This window comes from Larus michahellis, chromosome 2 (assembly GCF_964199755.1).
Source record: "Larus michahellis chromosome 2, bLarMic1.1, whole genome shotgun sequence".
NCBI lineage: Eukaryota > Metazoa > Chordata > Aves > Charadriiformes > Laridae > Larus > Larus michahellis.
In genome coordinates this window covers 113699812-113717799 of record NC_133897.1, presented here as the reverse complement: position 1 = coordinate 113717799, position 17988 = coordinate 113699812, and the positions used below count along the sequence as shown (strand labels likewise).

The 17988-nt window shown below is 36.8% G+C and overlaps 1 protein-coding gene across 4 annotated transcripts in view; it reads left to right on the top strand.

The window, feature by feature from the left end:
- ANKRD12 (ankyrin repeat domain 12) overlaps positions 1–17988 on the top strand; it is a 67204-nt gene that overhangs the window by 6443 nt on the left and 42773 nt on the right. For all 4 annotated transcript variants that reach the window (XM_074576642.1, XM_074576644.1, XM_074576643.1 and 1 more), the window contains exon 2: positions 13648–13785. In XM_074576642.1, coding sequence (XP_074432743.1) covers positions 13699–13785 — 87 coding nt within the window. In that variant the 5' untranslated portion in view covers positions 13648–13698. The remainder of the gene's footprint in view (positions 1–13647; positions 13786–17988) is intronic.

The window sequence follows — 17988 nt, the reverse complement described above, 5'->3', positions numbered from 1 at the left end:
AAGAACATCTACATTTTTAATTCACGTTACAGAATTATAGACTAGTTGAGGTTAGAAGGCACCTCTGGAGGTCGTCTAGTCCACCCTTCTGCTCAGAGCAGGGTCAGCTAGAGCAGATTGCTTATAGGCATGACTGGCTGAACCTGGAAGTCACCCCAGTAATGGGAGTAAAATGTTATGAAGATCTAATTCTGGTTAGTCCATTGGGATTCCATGCTGAATCTGTTGCTGAAGGCTTGATAAATTGTAAAGCTGTCAACCTTTTTTTTTTTTTTTTTTCTTTCAAATGTGGAATAGAAATGTTTTTCAGCTGTTACAGGTGATGTGTTTTTCCTGACTAATTTAATTTTTAATAGTCAAAGCATGCATTCTTCTTGTACTGCCTGTGTGTGGTAGTCTTGTAAAGCTGTGGTACATTCTACTAAGTTTTGCTATACAGATTCTTAATGAAGTTTTTCTGGTTTGTTTGTTTCGTTGTGTTTTTTTTTTTAAATTTAAATGACTCATTAACTGGTTACATAAATAAGACTTCTTTGCACTTCATCTCACTTATTAAAAATGCAGTTTCTTATTTTTTTTTTTAAGAAAGAAAAGACAAATACATGAATGTCTCTTCTACGTTGTTTGTACCGGAACTTAGGTGAAGAAAGTCTCTTCCAGTGCCTGCAACCCAGACTGAGCTTATGAGTGAGAAACTGAAAGTGAAATGATTTTATTTTGTACTGCCGAAGGAGAAATATGAAAAGTAGCTAAAGCATAAATATTAATAAGAACATTTATTCAGAAATTATCATTTTAATATTGATAACATCTGAAAAGAAACATGGTATTTTTGATCTTGAGAAATTTCTTTCAAGGAGAAAAACAATTATTTCATCATTCTGTTTGTTTCTTTCCAGTGCTTCCTCGCAGAACAGCCAGCCATATGTAAAAACAATAGTGCTGGTATCTTCCATGAAAAGACAAAAGCTTAATCTTTTGTAGATTAGTAAGAGAGTAGAGAAATGCACTTGAGAATAAGAAAATACTGACAAACATCCTTCAGATTCCTCTTGAATTCTGACACTAGTTGCAGTTCCTTACTGGTCCACATGGAGGAATGCTCCAGAAATGGTATATGTGGCTCAGAAGGAATGATGCCCCTTGTCACTATGGGAGCCATTCCTGCCCAACTGAAATGGGAGCCAATGTCTGACTTCTGGAAGACAGATTTATCACCATTTTGGGGAGAGAGAATGCTTTTTTTTTTTTTTCTGTTTGTGGTTAATGCCAGGAGTTAACCCTATCCTTAAACATTTCTTACATCTTGTCCCTCCCAATCTGGGGCAGGGGCTATGCATAAAAAGGTGCTTTAACAGAAGTCTCTTAGAATCAGGGAGGACTTTCCACTTTTAAAGAATTCTAACCATTTTTAATAATTCTAACCATTCTCTGATAAAAATGTCATGTGGTTGATGTTATGCAAGTTCCACAAACTTTCATCTTTGGTATTTTAAGCTGTTTCATTTAAAATTTGTTTTGTCATAAAATATTAATTTAAATGCTTTGAATGCAACACTTGTTGGGTATTAAGAGGAAATTATATGAGAAAATAGAGAGTTGTGATGGAATGATCTGCCTCTTTTTTTTTTTTAACAGCAAGATAGTACTGGCTTATTGATGAAGATTCTGCCATTCTTGAACAATCTGGCATGCCATTATGATATCAAATGTCCTACTGTTTTATGCTTTTCTAGTAAAACTAGCATTTTCCCAATGCTGACATGAGAATTGTTAATTACTTAAGAGTATGGTTTTGCAAGTTTATTTGTAACACATGTATCCAGTCCACAGGCTTCACTATTAAGCAAGCCCATAGCCCTTCAAATGCTTCTCTGAAATAGTGGATAATTCTGTAATTTTAAGTTGTTAGGACTTCTGCAAGTTTATCCTGAATATAAATATCTGTACGATTGAGGTGTAGAACTACAAAGTACCTATTGTAAAGACAGTCCCTTGACCCTGTGTATTTCTTTTACTAAACAACTAACATTTAGGATTTCAGACTTGAGAAGCTATTTCTGTTAAAAAATAAAAGTGAAGAAATCATAGTATTTGATCTTAATTTTTATTTCTTCAAGTACCTTCTTATTCAGTGCTTCCCTGTATCAGCTGTCTGTTTATATCAAATCATCTTTGGGGATCCCTGTTGCAAAGCACCATCTTCCCCACTTGCCTGTTTTCAAGGTTGTACCACCCTGTCAGTTTAGGCCAGGTTTGTCAGCGTTGTTTTTCACCTGAAATGACATTATGTAAATAAATTAATCCCCAAAGCCTTTTTCTTTTTTTTTAAAGTGAGGAAGGAGTTCATTATCCTAGGAGTCAACTGGGAAAGAATTAATCTCCTCCCTACTTCCTTTGTTTCACACCTTTTCTCAGCACCTCACAGGGTCTTTGGCAGCAGTCTCTTGGTGTCGTCTTTTGGATGGGGCTTCATGCAGATGGGTTAAGCAGGGTTTGGGTTCATAGATCTAACTGATTCTTTCAGAGTGTCCTGTCCTTTGAAAATGACACCTTTTCGGACACTTTCACTTTAATATTTAGTATACTTCTGTGAGGTGTTAAAGTAGAAGTAGAGCGTAGCACACTCATTTTCTTTAGTTCTTCCATGTTCAGCCATCTATGTGGAAGTCATTTATAGATAGCTGGGATCCTTTTGTTTCTTTTCCTCTGTCATATTCTGTTAATAATTTTTAGCTCTTATATGCCAACCAAGACTAGATAGTTTGGCATAGCATCTGCAAGGGTATTTTGTCAAAATGTTAGGTTTTATGGTTTTTCAGTGCCTTGGGAAGACAAAAACAGTAATTAATTCCATATGAGTTCAGAAGTCTGATATCAATAAGCTGCTTTTATTTTATCATAATCTTGATGTGCGGAGTGACGTTTGCAGTGGGAAGATCTCAGAGTCGATTTGAGGCTGGAAACTTTAGAGGAAGTAAAGGAAGGAAATGGGATTGTGTTGCAAAAGTGAAGCAAGTGCTTGTCTGTATTTGCACGCTTTCTTGCTGTATATTACAATGTCGCTAGCCTTTATGACCTGCTTTGTCAGAAATGCTGTCTGGCGTATATTGAGGTAGCACTGCTCACTTACCCTTCTGCAGATAGAAGAATGGTATCACAAGTTGATCATTTTTGGTTGGGACTCCACTTTAAATAATGAATGGGATGAATCTCTGTGGATAAATTGCAACTGTGCAGTCCAAGATGTTGCTCCAAGAGAAGTCCTGTTGCAGAAATTGAGATCAGTTCTCTAACTTATGAGGAGGTTGCGGGAAGAGAAAAGAGGGTCCCATGTTGAAGAAAGTTGTATACTGACCCTGAAAATTACCGATTTTCGTTCTGTTTTGGAATTCATGTAAGATACAGGCTTTTTATGAGCATTTGCCGAGTGTTTTCCTCACTTGTGGATAACTGCTTTGAGACTGTTTTACCCTTTTCCTTCTACAGTGGTAGGGAAGAGCAGTTGATTGTAGAAGCTGAAACTGAAGTCACTAGTAGCTATGGTCTCGCCAAGTATAAAGTACTATCTAATATGAAATCATCTGAAAAATAAAGCCTGTAACGTATTATGGGTATGGCAAATTGGTGAAACCCTTGACCTCATTATTTCTGTGAATTTAAGTCAGCATCTGTAAAATGAAGAGAATAATGAATTCTTATCTTCTAGCAATATTGTGAAAATAAATTAGTATCTGTGAAAGGAGGGTGAGCCTAAGCCTTCTTATTCCCAGTTTTGATTTATGGAGAGTAAGTTCTGTGGTGTTGTCCAGGATGATAGGTCCTCCTTTTTATTTAGGATGTTTTTTAAAATGAAAGAAAGTGATGTAGACATTTCCATCTCTAAGAAGGCGGAAATCAAGGCAAGCTGAAATGGCAGGGAAATGTGGTTTGAGTGACAAATAGATTATCTTTCTTTGGAAGCAAGTGAAGCCACTTGCTGCCTGTGTTTCTGGTCAGTGGTTCCTCAGAATTTCACCAGGTTGTGAAAAACTTTCACACAGCAACCGAAGCGAGTTTCTTCAATTGTTGTGAGAACTTGCCTTTGCCAGTAGTAAGAATGATCACAGAGAGATGAAGTCCACTTTTTGTCTTGAGTGCTAGTTAAACATTTCAGCGGGAGCATTAAGGGCTAAACTGGCTTAAAAGGAGTGTTCAGCCAATGAAGGTGTTCCTTGATCATGTCCAAGGAAGTATAAATAAATTCAGAGTTGTAAGATACCCTAAAAATCTCATCTGTTTTGTCTTGTTTTGTTTTCACTTTCAGAAGCAAATCAGTGCTAGTGTATTAATTTCATTCTGACAGGTAGATCTTGGAGTTTTAGTTAAAAGCGTGTGAGGCAAGTTATGTCCAGCGCTAGTCCAATAGGAGTTTCAGTCCTTACTTGGTTGACATCTATTGTAAGTTACAAGAAAACATTACAGTAAAAAGTGCAGGTATATTTCTAATGATGAGCTGTGACATGAAGGAGGAGCAATCTCTTGCTCAGCTACAGCTGTTATTGAAACATGGTCTATCTGTAATTTGTAAACCAGTAATACCTTTAAAATTCAAGTCAATCCATGCAACAAATCTCAAAGGCATATTGAGGTGTGGTATTTTGAATCAGTGAATCAGATTTTGTAAGTTAAATTTTGGGCCGAAGTGTTTTTTTTCCTTATTGCACAGTGTGCTGCTTGTAAAACTGCTGCATGATTTATAGGCGTCTACAGTTAGTCGCGAGTAGTAAGGTTTGTATTTTCCGTGGTTTCTTTTACCATTTTTTTCCTGCTCTAGTAACAAACTCAACCTGGTCTATGTAAGGTACAAGAACAGCCAAAAATGTCTGACTGACTAGATAACTGAGGGTCTTAGATGACCTCCAGATGTCCCTTAACCTCAACTATTCTTTAATTCTACAAACAATGAAGTTCTTGGGTTCTTTGGAAAGCATGTGTTTAGTTTAAAAAAAAAAAAAAAAAGCACCTTACTAAAACTCAATCAGAAAACTCCAGATTCAGTCATGTTCTTTAATAGAGTGTATTTGTTAGAAAGAGGTTGACGAGTCTAGGTACTACTATTAGCACAGAAAATAAATTGAAGAGTATTGTGAAATCTGGGGAACCTGACACTTGAAACCAAGCACAAGTAAACTCAAGCTCTTAAAATATGGTTTTGAAGGTGTTCTGGGTAGGAGCCCAAAGTCACATGTAGGCAAGTGCAACAAAACCCCTGCAAAGAATCTTGTTTGTTTCCTGCATAGGAAAGAGTTGTATGTCCTCTCATTTTTTGCTTTTCCTAGTAGAAATTCCTAGACTATGAGATACGTTCTTTATTTTGGTAGGAAGTAGTGGTGAGTTCCAGCTGAAGTATTGGAAAATCTTTCTTGCTGCCTGTGTCGGCTGTTTTTTAGGGACTTCATCCTAGCCCTGTGTAGTGTAGTCTGGAATGCAATGAGTAGGTACTTCAGAGTATATTAAAAGCTGTTCTGGAGATTATGAGTAGTCACTGCCCATTCCTATTTCACTATTCAAGGACACTTTTATAAAAATAGGGTTCAAATACTTAGTACAGAAAGATTTGTGTAATCCTTATATGTTTGGATCTCAATTATCTAAACGTTTCAAATTAAAATGTATAAATACTCTCTGAAAGGACAGCGAGTCTAGTATTCCATTCCATATATTAGCTAGGATCTGAGGGGGCTCCAAAATACACATATCCAACTTATCTCATGGCATGTTTCTGAAAGATGTGTTTATATTAGGCTGTTATTTTGTTTTCTTTGATTTTTAGTGTATCATCTAAAATCTGGTAGGGAGAATTGCTGCAGGGGAGAGGTAAGGCACTTTTTCTGAGGTTGCACAATAGGTATAGCAAAGAAAGGAGTAGAACTGATTTCAGCATTGTGTGTTCAAGCCACGAAGTCATCTCAAGTATTGTGCAAATCTTAAAGGAAAATTGTAATAAAAAAGCATTCCTCGCTTCTGGAGCAAAAGTGTTTTGTCATATTGTATCATCAAAAGCTGTAAAATCTGCCAAATTTATGACTCATGTCCATGCTGGGTACTGCATTTGCACTTAATACAACAGACTGTTGCCTTAGGCACCATTAGTTTGGGACTGTGTTGGAGCTTAGTTCTTTCATCGTAACTCTGACACTGGAATCTGCATGGCCTGAACTGTTGCAATCATGTGTGAAAAGAGCTTGTGAATATTTTCCAAATAAAAACCTTTCATCTGTAAAAGCCACTGCATGTATCATTCAGGCACTGTTCTCTCCAACATACTAAATTGGTGTACTACCTAAAGCCAGCAGCATTTAGTGATTTGTTTGCTGGTTACTGCTGGAGAGCTGAATTGGAAGTACAATGAGACACCATGGATGCAGGGCAAAAAGTGCCTGGTAAAATGTTCCGTTCATTATATTTGATGGTATTTTAGTGCGCACCACATACAGGAAGTGGTGACGGTAAAAATTTAGTCTTAAATAATATAACATATGCAAATAGCCTCATATTTCATCTTTTCATCTTACGCAAAATGTGTTTTCCTTTAAGCTTGTAAAGGACAAGCTTCTAGCCTGCAGCAGGAGGCAGGCTTGCGAGTAGGGATGTACTGCAGTGTATGTTTAGTCCATTATAGCTGCATATATCTAATGTATTATCAGCTTTTTGAAAAATGCTTTGCTATATAGATCTCATACCTACTCAACTTTGACTTTAGCATCCTGGGAGTTAAGTTGTTCAGTAATCCTACTTAGCGGTAACATGTATGCTCAACTCCAGCAGTACCCTTGGTTGCTAAATGACTGGGGGAAGTCTTTTTCTTGGATCCACATGACACTGTGGATGCACTACTGCACAGGGCTCTGCACAAGAAACCTAAAGCTATTTTTGCTCAAACGAAGCCTTTAATAGCCCTTTCATTGTCTTCATTGTAAAGATCAAATGAACTGCTGTAATGATTATAAATAGCTGTGCTTATATAGTCCTCTGCAATGGAGAACTTGGTACAAAACCTAATATTTTTTGTGGCTACAATCACTCTGAAATATTGAAATTTCAGAACAGTGTTTTGTATAATGTTCTAATGAGATTTTTAAATGCATGCCCTGAGCAATGTCCTGTTCTTTACCATCATTTTGGCGTTCTCATGAGACATCAGCAGTGTTTAAGACTTCATTTCCACAAGTGTGCCTGTCCAAGGAGGTAATGGAAAACTCACTACAGTAGTAAGCTTGTCATTCATTCTGCATTAAAATTAAAAGGAGCTGGAACACTTGTCCTTTTACGGGGCCACAGGAATGGCAAGGCTAAAGAATTTTGGTTTGTGTTCCATGTTCTCAGGAAAAAATTCTTGTGTGTTAATCGTGGAGTCTCCTGTGCTTTCCTCCCAAGCACAATCCCTTCTTACCTGTCCTCTCAAGTTTCCCTCTCTGTTTCTTCCTCATCACAGTCGCATTCACTCATTTAGCTATTCTGAAGCTTTACTCCTCACAGGCATACTTCTGTGTGGAAAATATCAAGTAAAAATCTAGATGTTCTTTTCATGCATGTGGTGTTTAAATTCCCAAGTAAGAAAAGCCCAGCTTTGTACTGCTGGACATTATGACCCTGCTGCTGTGTTGTATCTGAATGGTCTCTTTCCCCACAGTCCCAAATTCCTGGTCTTGTGCCTCTTAGCATGTCCCCAGCCTCTAACGAAATATGCCAAATAATCTCTCGTTCCGTCTTGAGCCCTTTCTTCTTACTGGACACTGTAGGTGAAAAGGTAGATGCTCATCTGATACCATGTGCATTGCAGTCTCACCAGGAGCTGTTTCATTATGTAGCAGTAGGTGAGTAACTTTCTGTAGAGAAGCACTGAGTTCTGTAAAAGCAAAAAAAAAAAACCTGGCAATGCTGCTACATCTCCCATCACAACATTTTGTGTAGCACTAGTAATGCTGGAGTTCGTTAACCTCTCTTTTGGAAAGAAATTGCTTCTCAAAGTTGTTTGCTGAAGGATGCTCTTACTGTGAAATAAAATGCTGAAGTCATTTTCACTTTCGTCAAGAAGAAAAAAGAACCCAAAGAGTGTTAAACGTAGTTAAATGAACATGTTTTTGCTAACATCTTTTTGCTTAAACTCTGCTCCTTACAGTATTTAAAAAGCCCAGTTTTCTGTGGATTTTGGTCCTTTGTGCTATACCCATTCCCTTTCTTCCATTGCATTAACCTCAGCTGCTTTTGACACTCCCACCAGAATACAGATAACATTTGGTGTGGCTAGGCAGGAGCTACCTACATACTTCTTAATTAGCCAGTATGTACATACGGGTTGGCCAGCTGGCCTTCTCTGAACAGAATATGTAACGTTGGCTTTTGGCTGCCTTTCCCTCACTTCAGCTGTTCTTAGAGGTCTCTCTCGTACCCATCAACCAGCTTTTTTTTTCTTTTTTCCTTTCCATAATAGAGTCTTAACAGCTTTGAGATCTAGATCATAGCAGTCATCTATAAATAAACTTGGAAGAGACAAAGTCTTGGGGGTGGGAGGGAGGAGACCGCTAAGAGGAAGTCTGTGTCAGTAGCTTAGTTTGAATAAGGAATACACCTTTAGGGTAACTATCCTTATCTCTCCTTGCTGTAGTTTGCTCTATGCGGTGGCCTCCGAGCTTGATTCCTCCAGTTTTCAGCTGAGAGATATGTTCAGGAATGTGCTGAATGTACTCCAGCCTTTAATGTGTGTTTAATGCATGGGACTGCACTAGAACTACTCCAGAACAAAGCTGCTAAATGTGACTAGTGTAAATTCTGAACTTTTGTTACCAGCTGTTCCACTCTACAGATCCGCTCTTGATAATTCTGTACTTCTTGCTAATGTAGATGTAGCCTTAGCTGTCATTTTCATAAGTTTAATTTTAGAAAAAACATTCTGAAGCACTCCTGTCAAATATTTATAGCAGAAATTTTGTACAGTCGATTCACTGTTTCCCAGTCTGGAATAAATCCCTATTGGAAGAGAGGGATAATTTTCTTCTTTTTTTTCTTTTCCCCCCCCTCTGCAGATGAAATAGGATATGGGAAATATAGAAGAAAAGAATATAGAAGAAAAGAGGCAGTTGAGAAGATTGCCTTATGCTAGATCCCCTGCTTTTTAAATGCAAATGCATTCTAGAGCTCAAGGATAAACGCAATATCTCGGAAATTAACCCAGCTACTACTAATATTCTCAGAGTTTCAGTCTTGTCATTGGTTTGCTGTAATAGCAGTCAGCTAAGCTGTGTACATACTAGCTAATTAAGAAGTATGTAGGTAGCTCCCATCATTTTTTTTTTTTTAATGAAATAACCCTAGCTTTTTATATCACTGCTTGTAGATCTGTCAAAATGCTTACCTTTTTTACTTTAAGGAGAAAATAGAATTTTTTAATTCTTTTACATGAAAAAATGATTGAGAGAAAAGTTTAACAGTGTTGCAAATAATAAGACATTGATAACTGCTAATGAATGTGCAGGAAAGACATCCAAACATAAAGTCAGAATATCTGATTTTGTTACATGCAGAGAAGTTTCTTTAGTAGGAAACAGATTCTGTGCTTTATTGAAAAGCATGAAATAGATCAGTTTGTTAGAGAAGCAGCACAGCTGTGCCTGTTTGTCAGATGAGAAGTGATGGCGCTGCTTGTTGTGACAGAGGAGAATAATTTGAATGTAGAGTTTAACTTTTAATTTAGGCTTCTGGTGATCTGAAATATGCCATCAAGACTGCCTGATAAACCAGTAATTGCATTTAGAAACAGCCCTGAAGGAAACTCAAAGCAGACCGATCTAGGTTTCCCTGGAAGAACCTGCTAATGTTCTACGCTTTCACTTTGAATGCAAATGTTTGTTACCTGTGTTTAGAACATAAGTTGAAATGGCACTGAATTGCAGGTGAATGGAAATAAAGTTAAAATGTCAGTAAAATCACTACTTCAGATCAGAATTTTATTGTAATATATATACTATGTGATCATGAGTTTAATAGTTGGATTACATTTGTGGACCATAGTGATATTTTATGAAATAAAAAAATATATCTACCCTTTATGAAAAGTTTGGTTTGGGGTTTTTTTTTTTCCCCTCAAATATTTAAAGCATTTATGTCTGTCTGAAAAATATTTCACACAGGGATTGTGAAATAGCAACCTGGCACATAAAACATAATGGAAATACTGCCATGTGTCAGTGTGATAGTTGGGATGGTTCTGCTTTAATAATCCAGTACGTGATATTCAATTTTAGTGAACTTTCAAAACAATTTTCTCTTCAAAACATAATTGGCTTGTGGACAAGCATTGAATGAATTCACATTTAATTTCGATCACGTGGTGAAGAAAATGGAAACATCCTATGTCTTCTGTTTTTATTTACTTGTATTTGTGTATTATTTGTGCTGTGTTATTTAAAAATATTTTTAATTTAAATTTATTTTGAAAATATTTTCATCACCCTCTTGCCACTATACAATACCCATAGCTTGAATATTTTTTTGGTCTACCGATTTAAAAAAATAAACTATTTCGGTTCAGTAAGAACTTCTTTTGTGAAGGAAGAACTCTTGCTCAGTTAATGTGGTTTAGCCCCTACTGGTGACGCAAATAAAAGGAACGGACTCAAGCCTAAACTGATAAATTTTACTAAGCTCTTGAAGTTGGATTCCTTCCTGTCAGCACCAGAAGGGTGTAGGGAATGGCATACACAACCAGGAAAGGAAGAGACGCAAAGGAGAAATGGCGACAGTTTCAGGGAGTCAAGTAGCAGGAAAAAAAGGAAAGAAAGAAAACAGCAGCAAATGCAGTGAGAAATATTTTTAATTAAAATAACAAATATAACTTTCACACGTTGATCTGTTTCAACGTAGTTGTAATAGTGATGATAGATACAATGGGAATCGTGGCAAATGAAACTTCGAGGATTTGAGAGACTAACTGAGGAAAAGCAGATTTATGACTTGTGGGGTTTTTTCAACCCATGAAAACAGATATTTGCTGCCATGGTAATACTCTATGTATGGTGTAATTAGCACAGTAGTTGTTGTCTGTGAAGGTACTAACTCATTCCTTCTTTTAGGATTCAGAAATATTTTTGTAAGCTACAGAAAACTCATTCTGGAGCACTCTCTATTGCACCAATAACCTCCCCCCCCCTTCCCCCGCAACTCTTACGAAAAGGAAATAAAAAGAAAAGACAAATAACCATGTGCTTTGATGTCCATTAAAAATGAACAATTGCTCTCCTTATCGGTAGGGCTGCATGAATCCTATTGACACTACATAAATGAAGGGAATACACTAATGTTTCTTTTGTCTTGGGTAAGAGTAGAACAGTAGGAATTTCGCAATATTGTATCATAGTGGAGACAGTATTCAGGTTATTGTATGTGAGACAGTTTCTAATTAAGTTCTTCCTTGTGGTTAATGTTAAAATAAAATAAAAAGGAAATCAGATATGGGGGAAAGTGAGGAAAAGAGCAGACCTTAGTGTAGCATTTCTGAATTTTCTGACTGTAGAATTGAACACTTTGAATTTTCCTTCCCCTCCTGTTCTGGAAGAATAAGAAAGTAAGATGTTACTTTGTTGTATACAATGGTATTAATTTTAGCCATGTATTCTGAATGGAATTTCCCATAGTTTAGGTCTTGGGCGGGGGGCCGGGTGTGTGGGGGTGGTGTGGTTAGTAGAAATCTATTTGAATATGAAAGTTTTGTTTCAGGTCTAGTGTGCAAAACAGTATTCTCAAAGTCATCTGCCAAAGAGAAAATACCAGTCTCTGTTGTCAGTTACCTGCGTTGAACCAAAATAGTGACCCTGGTCCTATAACAGCGTGAAGATCCCAAAATCTTAACTGTAAAGCAGCAATAGAAATGTCACGCCTGGAACAACGTCTAGCTGAGACATAAAATTACTACAAGACTCACTAAGGCCGTGATCGCATCAGTTCAAAAAGATCCATAAAATGTCACCAGCTTTAAAGTGATGTCAAATGCAGTTTTACCTTTCATGTGACCTCTCCTCTCAGGCACTCTTACAAGAGTGGCTCTTCATTCTGTGGGAGAGGCAAGTCAAGCAAACCAGTGAGTTCAGTAAATGACTTTGTTGGGATTTTTGGTTACAACACCGTTCCTGCTGTAAGCTATGTTTTTCTGTTAGATTTCCTGGTTTTCACCCTCAGCTGGAATTGGCTTCTGAGTCCTGGCTAAGCCACAAATCTCTTAATATATTTTGGGATTTACGAGGAGTGGTGTGTAGCGGCCTAACACGTTTGTCTGTCAACAAGCCTGAGCAGAGTAAATGAGAATCTCCAGTGCACCTTTGTAGATGTGAGGAGGCTGGCTCACAAGCTTCTCCAAGTCAAATGAGAGTTCTTGGTACAAATTTCTTTTAAGTTAGCTTTCTAATATTATCTGCCATGTTTTCTTCTATAGTCTTTTACTTAACGCACTGTAGTGAGCTGAGTTTGCCCTGCTGATTCCTGTCTCATCTTAGGCAGTTGCCTGAACCATGGAATACAGAGACAAGTTTTAGTTCTCTGTTCCTTGTTTGTTATTCAGAATTGATACTGTTTGCAGTCTTTTGTTGCTAAACTCACTATAGTACTTAATGGCTTGTGTAGTAGGAATTCTGGTGTGCTGGCAAGGTACTTTGGCCTGTTTGTTTATATTCACTTTTCTCTTTGTAGGAAGAACTTTGTAGTTCTTAACGTGGTGCTAAATAAATAAGGCTAAAAAGCACTAGACTGTGTTGCTGGCAGTGTTGAAAGTGTAGAGCAGTCTTCTGCTATGCTCCTGACATAAGTTTTTAGGACAACCTGACTTTCCCTGGTAGGTATTGCAGTTCGACTTGACGATCTTAAAGGTCTTTTCCAACCTAAATGATTCTATGCATTAAAAATATTCTGCTTCCCTTGAAGTAGAAAAGTGGAATCAAAACTCACATGGAAAAATCAAAATTCCATTATGTGAATCTGTAGTGACACTTACTTGGTGTGCCTTGGAGATGAAATGCCACAGAGCTCTTAGAGCTTCATATACCTTTATGTATATAGCAATGGCTTATGTAATCAATTTGCTAGACAGTGGAAATTAAAGTTTCTAGTTCCAGGTCTAACCTTTAGAAGATTTTTCTTCTAACAAATAGGATAGCAAATCACCAAGATTTGACCTTGTTTCCATAGTATTTTGGGTAGACAATATTTCAGTTTCCCAGACTAGAAAGCTTATTTCTCTTCACACTGTTGCTAGAAATGATCTTTTGTACCCTCCCAGTCTTATTACCGATAAAATTAAGTGAAGTATTAAACAAATAATCCATCAAATACCCAAAAGTGTTAAGTCTACCAAAGAGGTCAGAGCGATGCAGCAGTTCAGCAGCTGACTTGGTGGTTTTCTGGTGACACCGTCCCCAGTAGTAGCTGTGTTAGACCTTTTGGGTTTTCACCCCAGGGTTCAAGCTGCAGATGAGTAGGAAGCTTGAAGTCAGGTGTCATTATTAGTCATCTTTTTGGGGTACCATTCAACTCTGCTACCATCTGCAGTAGCAACATTTTTCCTGAAATGACACCGTAGTGTGTATATTTATATAACATTGGTTGGTTGTTTTTCAGATACAGGATGAACCCACTGATAGAAGATACAGCTAGCTAAACAGCTATAAAATGCCCAAATTTGGGTCTACAAAAACAGTTCAAGCTGAAAATTCTGACAGTGACAGCACCATGGTGGAAAAAACAACTGCAAGAAAGGTAACAAAATTATATTCATGTCCATTTAATTTCAGTGAAATGAAGAACCTGTGTTCTGTCACAATTTTTGTTACTGTAATGCGAAGAAATAAATATGAATCTGTGTTCTGGTATCTTGAGTGCAGAAAAAAAAGTTGTTACATGGCTTTAACTGTAAATTAAATCGGAGGACAGAATTAATGCCTCTTATTGTAACTTGCAACTTAATTCAAAAGGAAGCTGAACACATTGGGTTTATTTGATGTTAGTGCATAGTTCACATATCTTACATCATATGAAGTATTTATACACTCACAAGAACCAATGATTCATATTTTATTTAATTTTACAGTGTCTTACTCTCTGTAACAAACACATGAAACATTTCTGAAGGCCTGTGACAGAGCACAGACCAATGAACAAACATAAGTTTCCTATGCTCCTTTGTAACACAGGGGCTTGTTGCCTCTGTTAGGAGGACTTGAAAGACAAATGCTGCAGAAGGGTTGAGAGTAACTCCTGTAGAGGGGAGTCCACTTTAAAACCTCTACAATCCATTTTTGAGTGTGGGAGAATGAAGGAGTACACAAGCTCCAGTAATACTGAAGTGTGGTTTGTTGTTTATAAATGTAAAGTATCCTATTATTTTTCAAACTTCTGGGGCCAAGTTGCAAGTAACCCAGTTCTCTATTCTGTCTGCCTAGTACACTTGTACAACAGACGAGTTTATCTGTAGTACTAATGAATATCAAAAGATAGAATAATACTCTGTATTGTGAGTGATGCGTTGTGTATTGCCCTAAGGAGAGAAAATCCATTTATCTCCCAAATGATGTTTAAAACTTTTCTCTGTAAAAGGAGATTCTCCGTGTGTGGTCATATTTACTGTTACTATTTTGTTGAAGTCTGTATTCTCTTTAAGACCACTTAATGAATGGATGTAAGACAGGGAGAGATGAAAAAATAGGAAAAGATAAGAACAACCAGCATCTGCTTCAAACTGTTTGTCTTCTGAAAACATTCATAGAAAACATTAGAGTATTAGTCTTTTCCCAGTTTGTTTTATAGATCCTAGTAAAGTGAGGCCAGGTAGTTGTTTCTGCTAGCTGTGTTGAACTACTTTGATAAGAAGAGGAAGACAAGAGTAAAATGGGGCAAGTAAATTCATTTACCATTAAAGGGATGAAAAAATGTTGGGATTGTTCTTGTTGTTTTGTTCTGGTCTTTGTTTGTGATTTTGTTAATTGAAACATCATTCAACACCGGGAATAAGGGAGGGGAGAACTCTGGAGCCTACAAGTAGCAAGAATGGGAAGACTATTGCAATGAAATTTAGTGGTATTCAGTACTGCCTTTTTAGTTATACATTTGTCAATAAGCTACGTTTTGTAAAGATGTTAGGTTATTTATTTAAGTAAAAAAATATTTTCTGGTTTTATAAACACTTGTTATCTTGACACTTCAGTATTTCTGAAGAAAGCTTTTGACCCAGGAAAATCTTGAAGACAATCAACAGCTGCTCATGCTATGAAAACTGACGTCACTTTTTTCAAGCTTTATTTGTGTTTTTAATTGAAAAAATCTATAACACAGGTTAAAATGAATTTTAATCTTTTGTTTACTTTCATCAAAGCAAAAATAGTGTGTTTGCTGGAATGTGTCAATTTTCCTTTTTCCTTTTTCCCTGCTAAAGATACGGCTTAAAATGCTTGGAATGCATTTGTTTGTAGGTTTGAACATATAGAAATAGATTATCATCTTTTTATACTTGCTTCCTTCATAGGCTTTCCATTTTACATACAAATTGCTTTGCAATCTGAGTTTAAGAAAAATAATCAAAATTAAAAAAATTACTTCTGAGGCCCTTTTTCCTCCTTCACTCTCCAAGTCTGACTCCCCCTCACCTCCTCTCCCTGTTGCTTGCTGCCATAGTAGAAAAATGGTGCTAGTTTCCAGAGTGGCTGTTGAATCTGCAGCCACTGCCAAAGCAACTGCCTTAGCAGTGATCCTTCTGCCCAGTTTAGCATTTGCTGGCTGTCTTGACACCTTCCTTTCCAGTAATCTCCTCCCTCTGATCTGCTAATGAGAGTAGCAGTTATGTCTGCTGAGCCATTTAACTCCCCTACCCTGCAACCTCTGCAAAGTTGCGTAGTCTTCCAAAACAGATATGAGTAGCTCTCTTTCACCAGAAGAAGATATGAATCCATATGAAAATATGAATAACTCTTTCTAGGGAACAGAACAGCAAACATGGTGTCATTTATTTAACCACCAGGAAACACGGCAAATTTTGATTTAGAAAGGAGTAAATTAACATTCTATTTTTAATGGTTGCATGAAACGCTTTCATTGTCATATTGGTTTACATGAAGGTTTGTCCTTAGCTGGCTGCTCTAACAAGGAAATTCTTATTCTTGAGACTGATCACCGGTACCTGAGTTAGAAGTATGGACAAACGTGCTACGTTCAGATTCCACCTTGCCTGCTATTTGAGATTAAGATGCCAGTGAAAGCAGGTTTACTTAGAAAATTAAAGTCTGGGGAAGATGGAAGTTTGACCAAGGACATATGTATGGAAACACGAAGGTGGACTAATTAGATTGATACCAAACAGTAAACTGATAAAGTGCTTGCACTCTTATGTTCAGTCTTGCTCATTATCCACCTTGGCACAATATATAATGTGAGATTAGAATAATGTAGGATTTGGTGTGGGGATTGTATGGTATAAGTTGACATATATAATATTGAAAATGTGAGATCCTAAATAAAATTGCAGAATTATTTAGTCGTTGCAGTTAATATTCCTGTATTTGTGTTTTTAGCATAGTAAGTACAGTTTGGTCGCTTCTGTTATACTTTGAGAAAATTGAATACATGGTTAAGATGTTAAGTATTCACTTAAACAGTCACGCAAACTGTTCTCTAACACAGGCACAGGCAATTGTCAGCAGTGTTTAGCTGGCCCTTGAGTAATCTGCAATCTTTTCGCCTGTATTAGAAAAAATAGACGAAATATTGCCAAAATGTAATCATTTTAATTCAGTTTAGAAAATTATTTAAAATTCAACAGACAATATGCTTAAGAGTAAAATTTGAGTTTGAACAACATAAAATCATGAAAGCAAATCAGTATTACACACACAGACATAAAACTCTGAAGTGAATACTGACCAGGACAAATCAACAGTGGTAATTTTAAATGAAATATCTTCAGGAAGCAGTGGAAATTTCTGTAAAGCAAATAAGGATTTTTCTCAATATCTGCAATGTAGATATTTGCAACCATTAATTTAAAAACAATAGTCTTTGAAGCATTAGAACTTTTTATGAAAAAGTCACGGATTTGTTAGTCTAATGTAATTGATGTAAGGAAGTACTGATACTTCAGGTAAAAGGGATACTAAAGTAAAACTTTTGCTTTAGAGGCATTTTGATATGGAACTGTCTTGATTAATCTGGAAAATACCTCTTGTCCACACACTTTTCCCAGTGTTGTGTGACTAATGAGTGACCAATCACTGTGCCATAAGAGATGCCAGTGTCTTTTAGTGGCATGAAAAGAGCCTGAGGTCATCAACATTCAGATAATTGCAGTGGTTCTTACTACAAAAAAATGCATTCAATTGTATTTCCCACATAGCTTTGGCTTTCTATTTTTTCTATAGAATAGTACAGTCAAACCACTTCTGCACTTTGCTATGTAAACTTGCTCTTACTTGCTTCTGTGTCCACTTTGTTATTGAAGCGAAATGTCTTTGAACTACTTGTGGAGCTTAATCTCTATGACTGTAAGTGAACAGAAGATAGGTAGTTTAATAATTGGTGTTCCCTTATATATTCATAGACGCATTGTAGGCAGAGGAGGCCCAGTGTGAAATAATGTTCGTGCAAAACAGTGCATTTACAAATTCACCATAATGTTGAAGGACACCACTCCCTGAAAAAATTCCTCATTCTTCTTCTCAAAATAAAAACTGTAATATATGGTGTAACACTATTCCAGTGGTTAATACATTAAGAAGAAAAAAACACTTGCAGGATTTGTTTCTTCTAGTAGATACAATATTTAGCTCTTACTAGTTTTGCACTCTTAGTTATTGACTGAGGAATGTAGTAGTTACTGTTGTTATGAGACTTAATCTTTCATATTTGTCCAGTGGAAGTTAATGCTTATTCTGCTGTTCTAGCAACCAGTTAATAGCTAGGTGAATCAGCTATGTG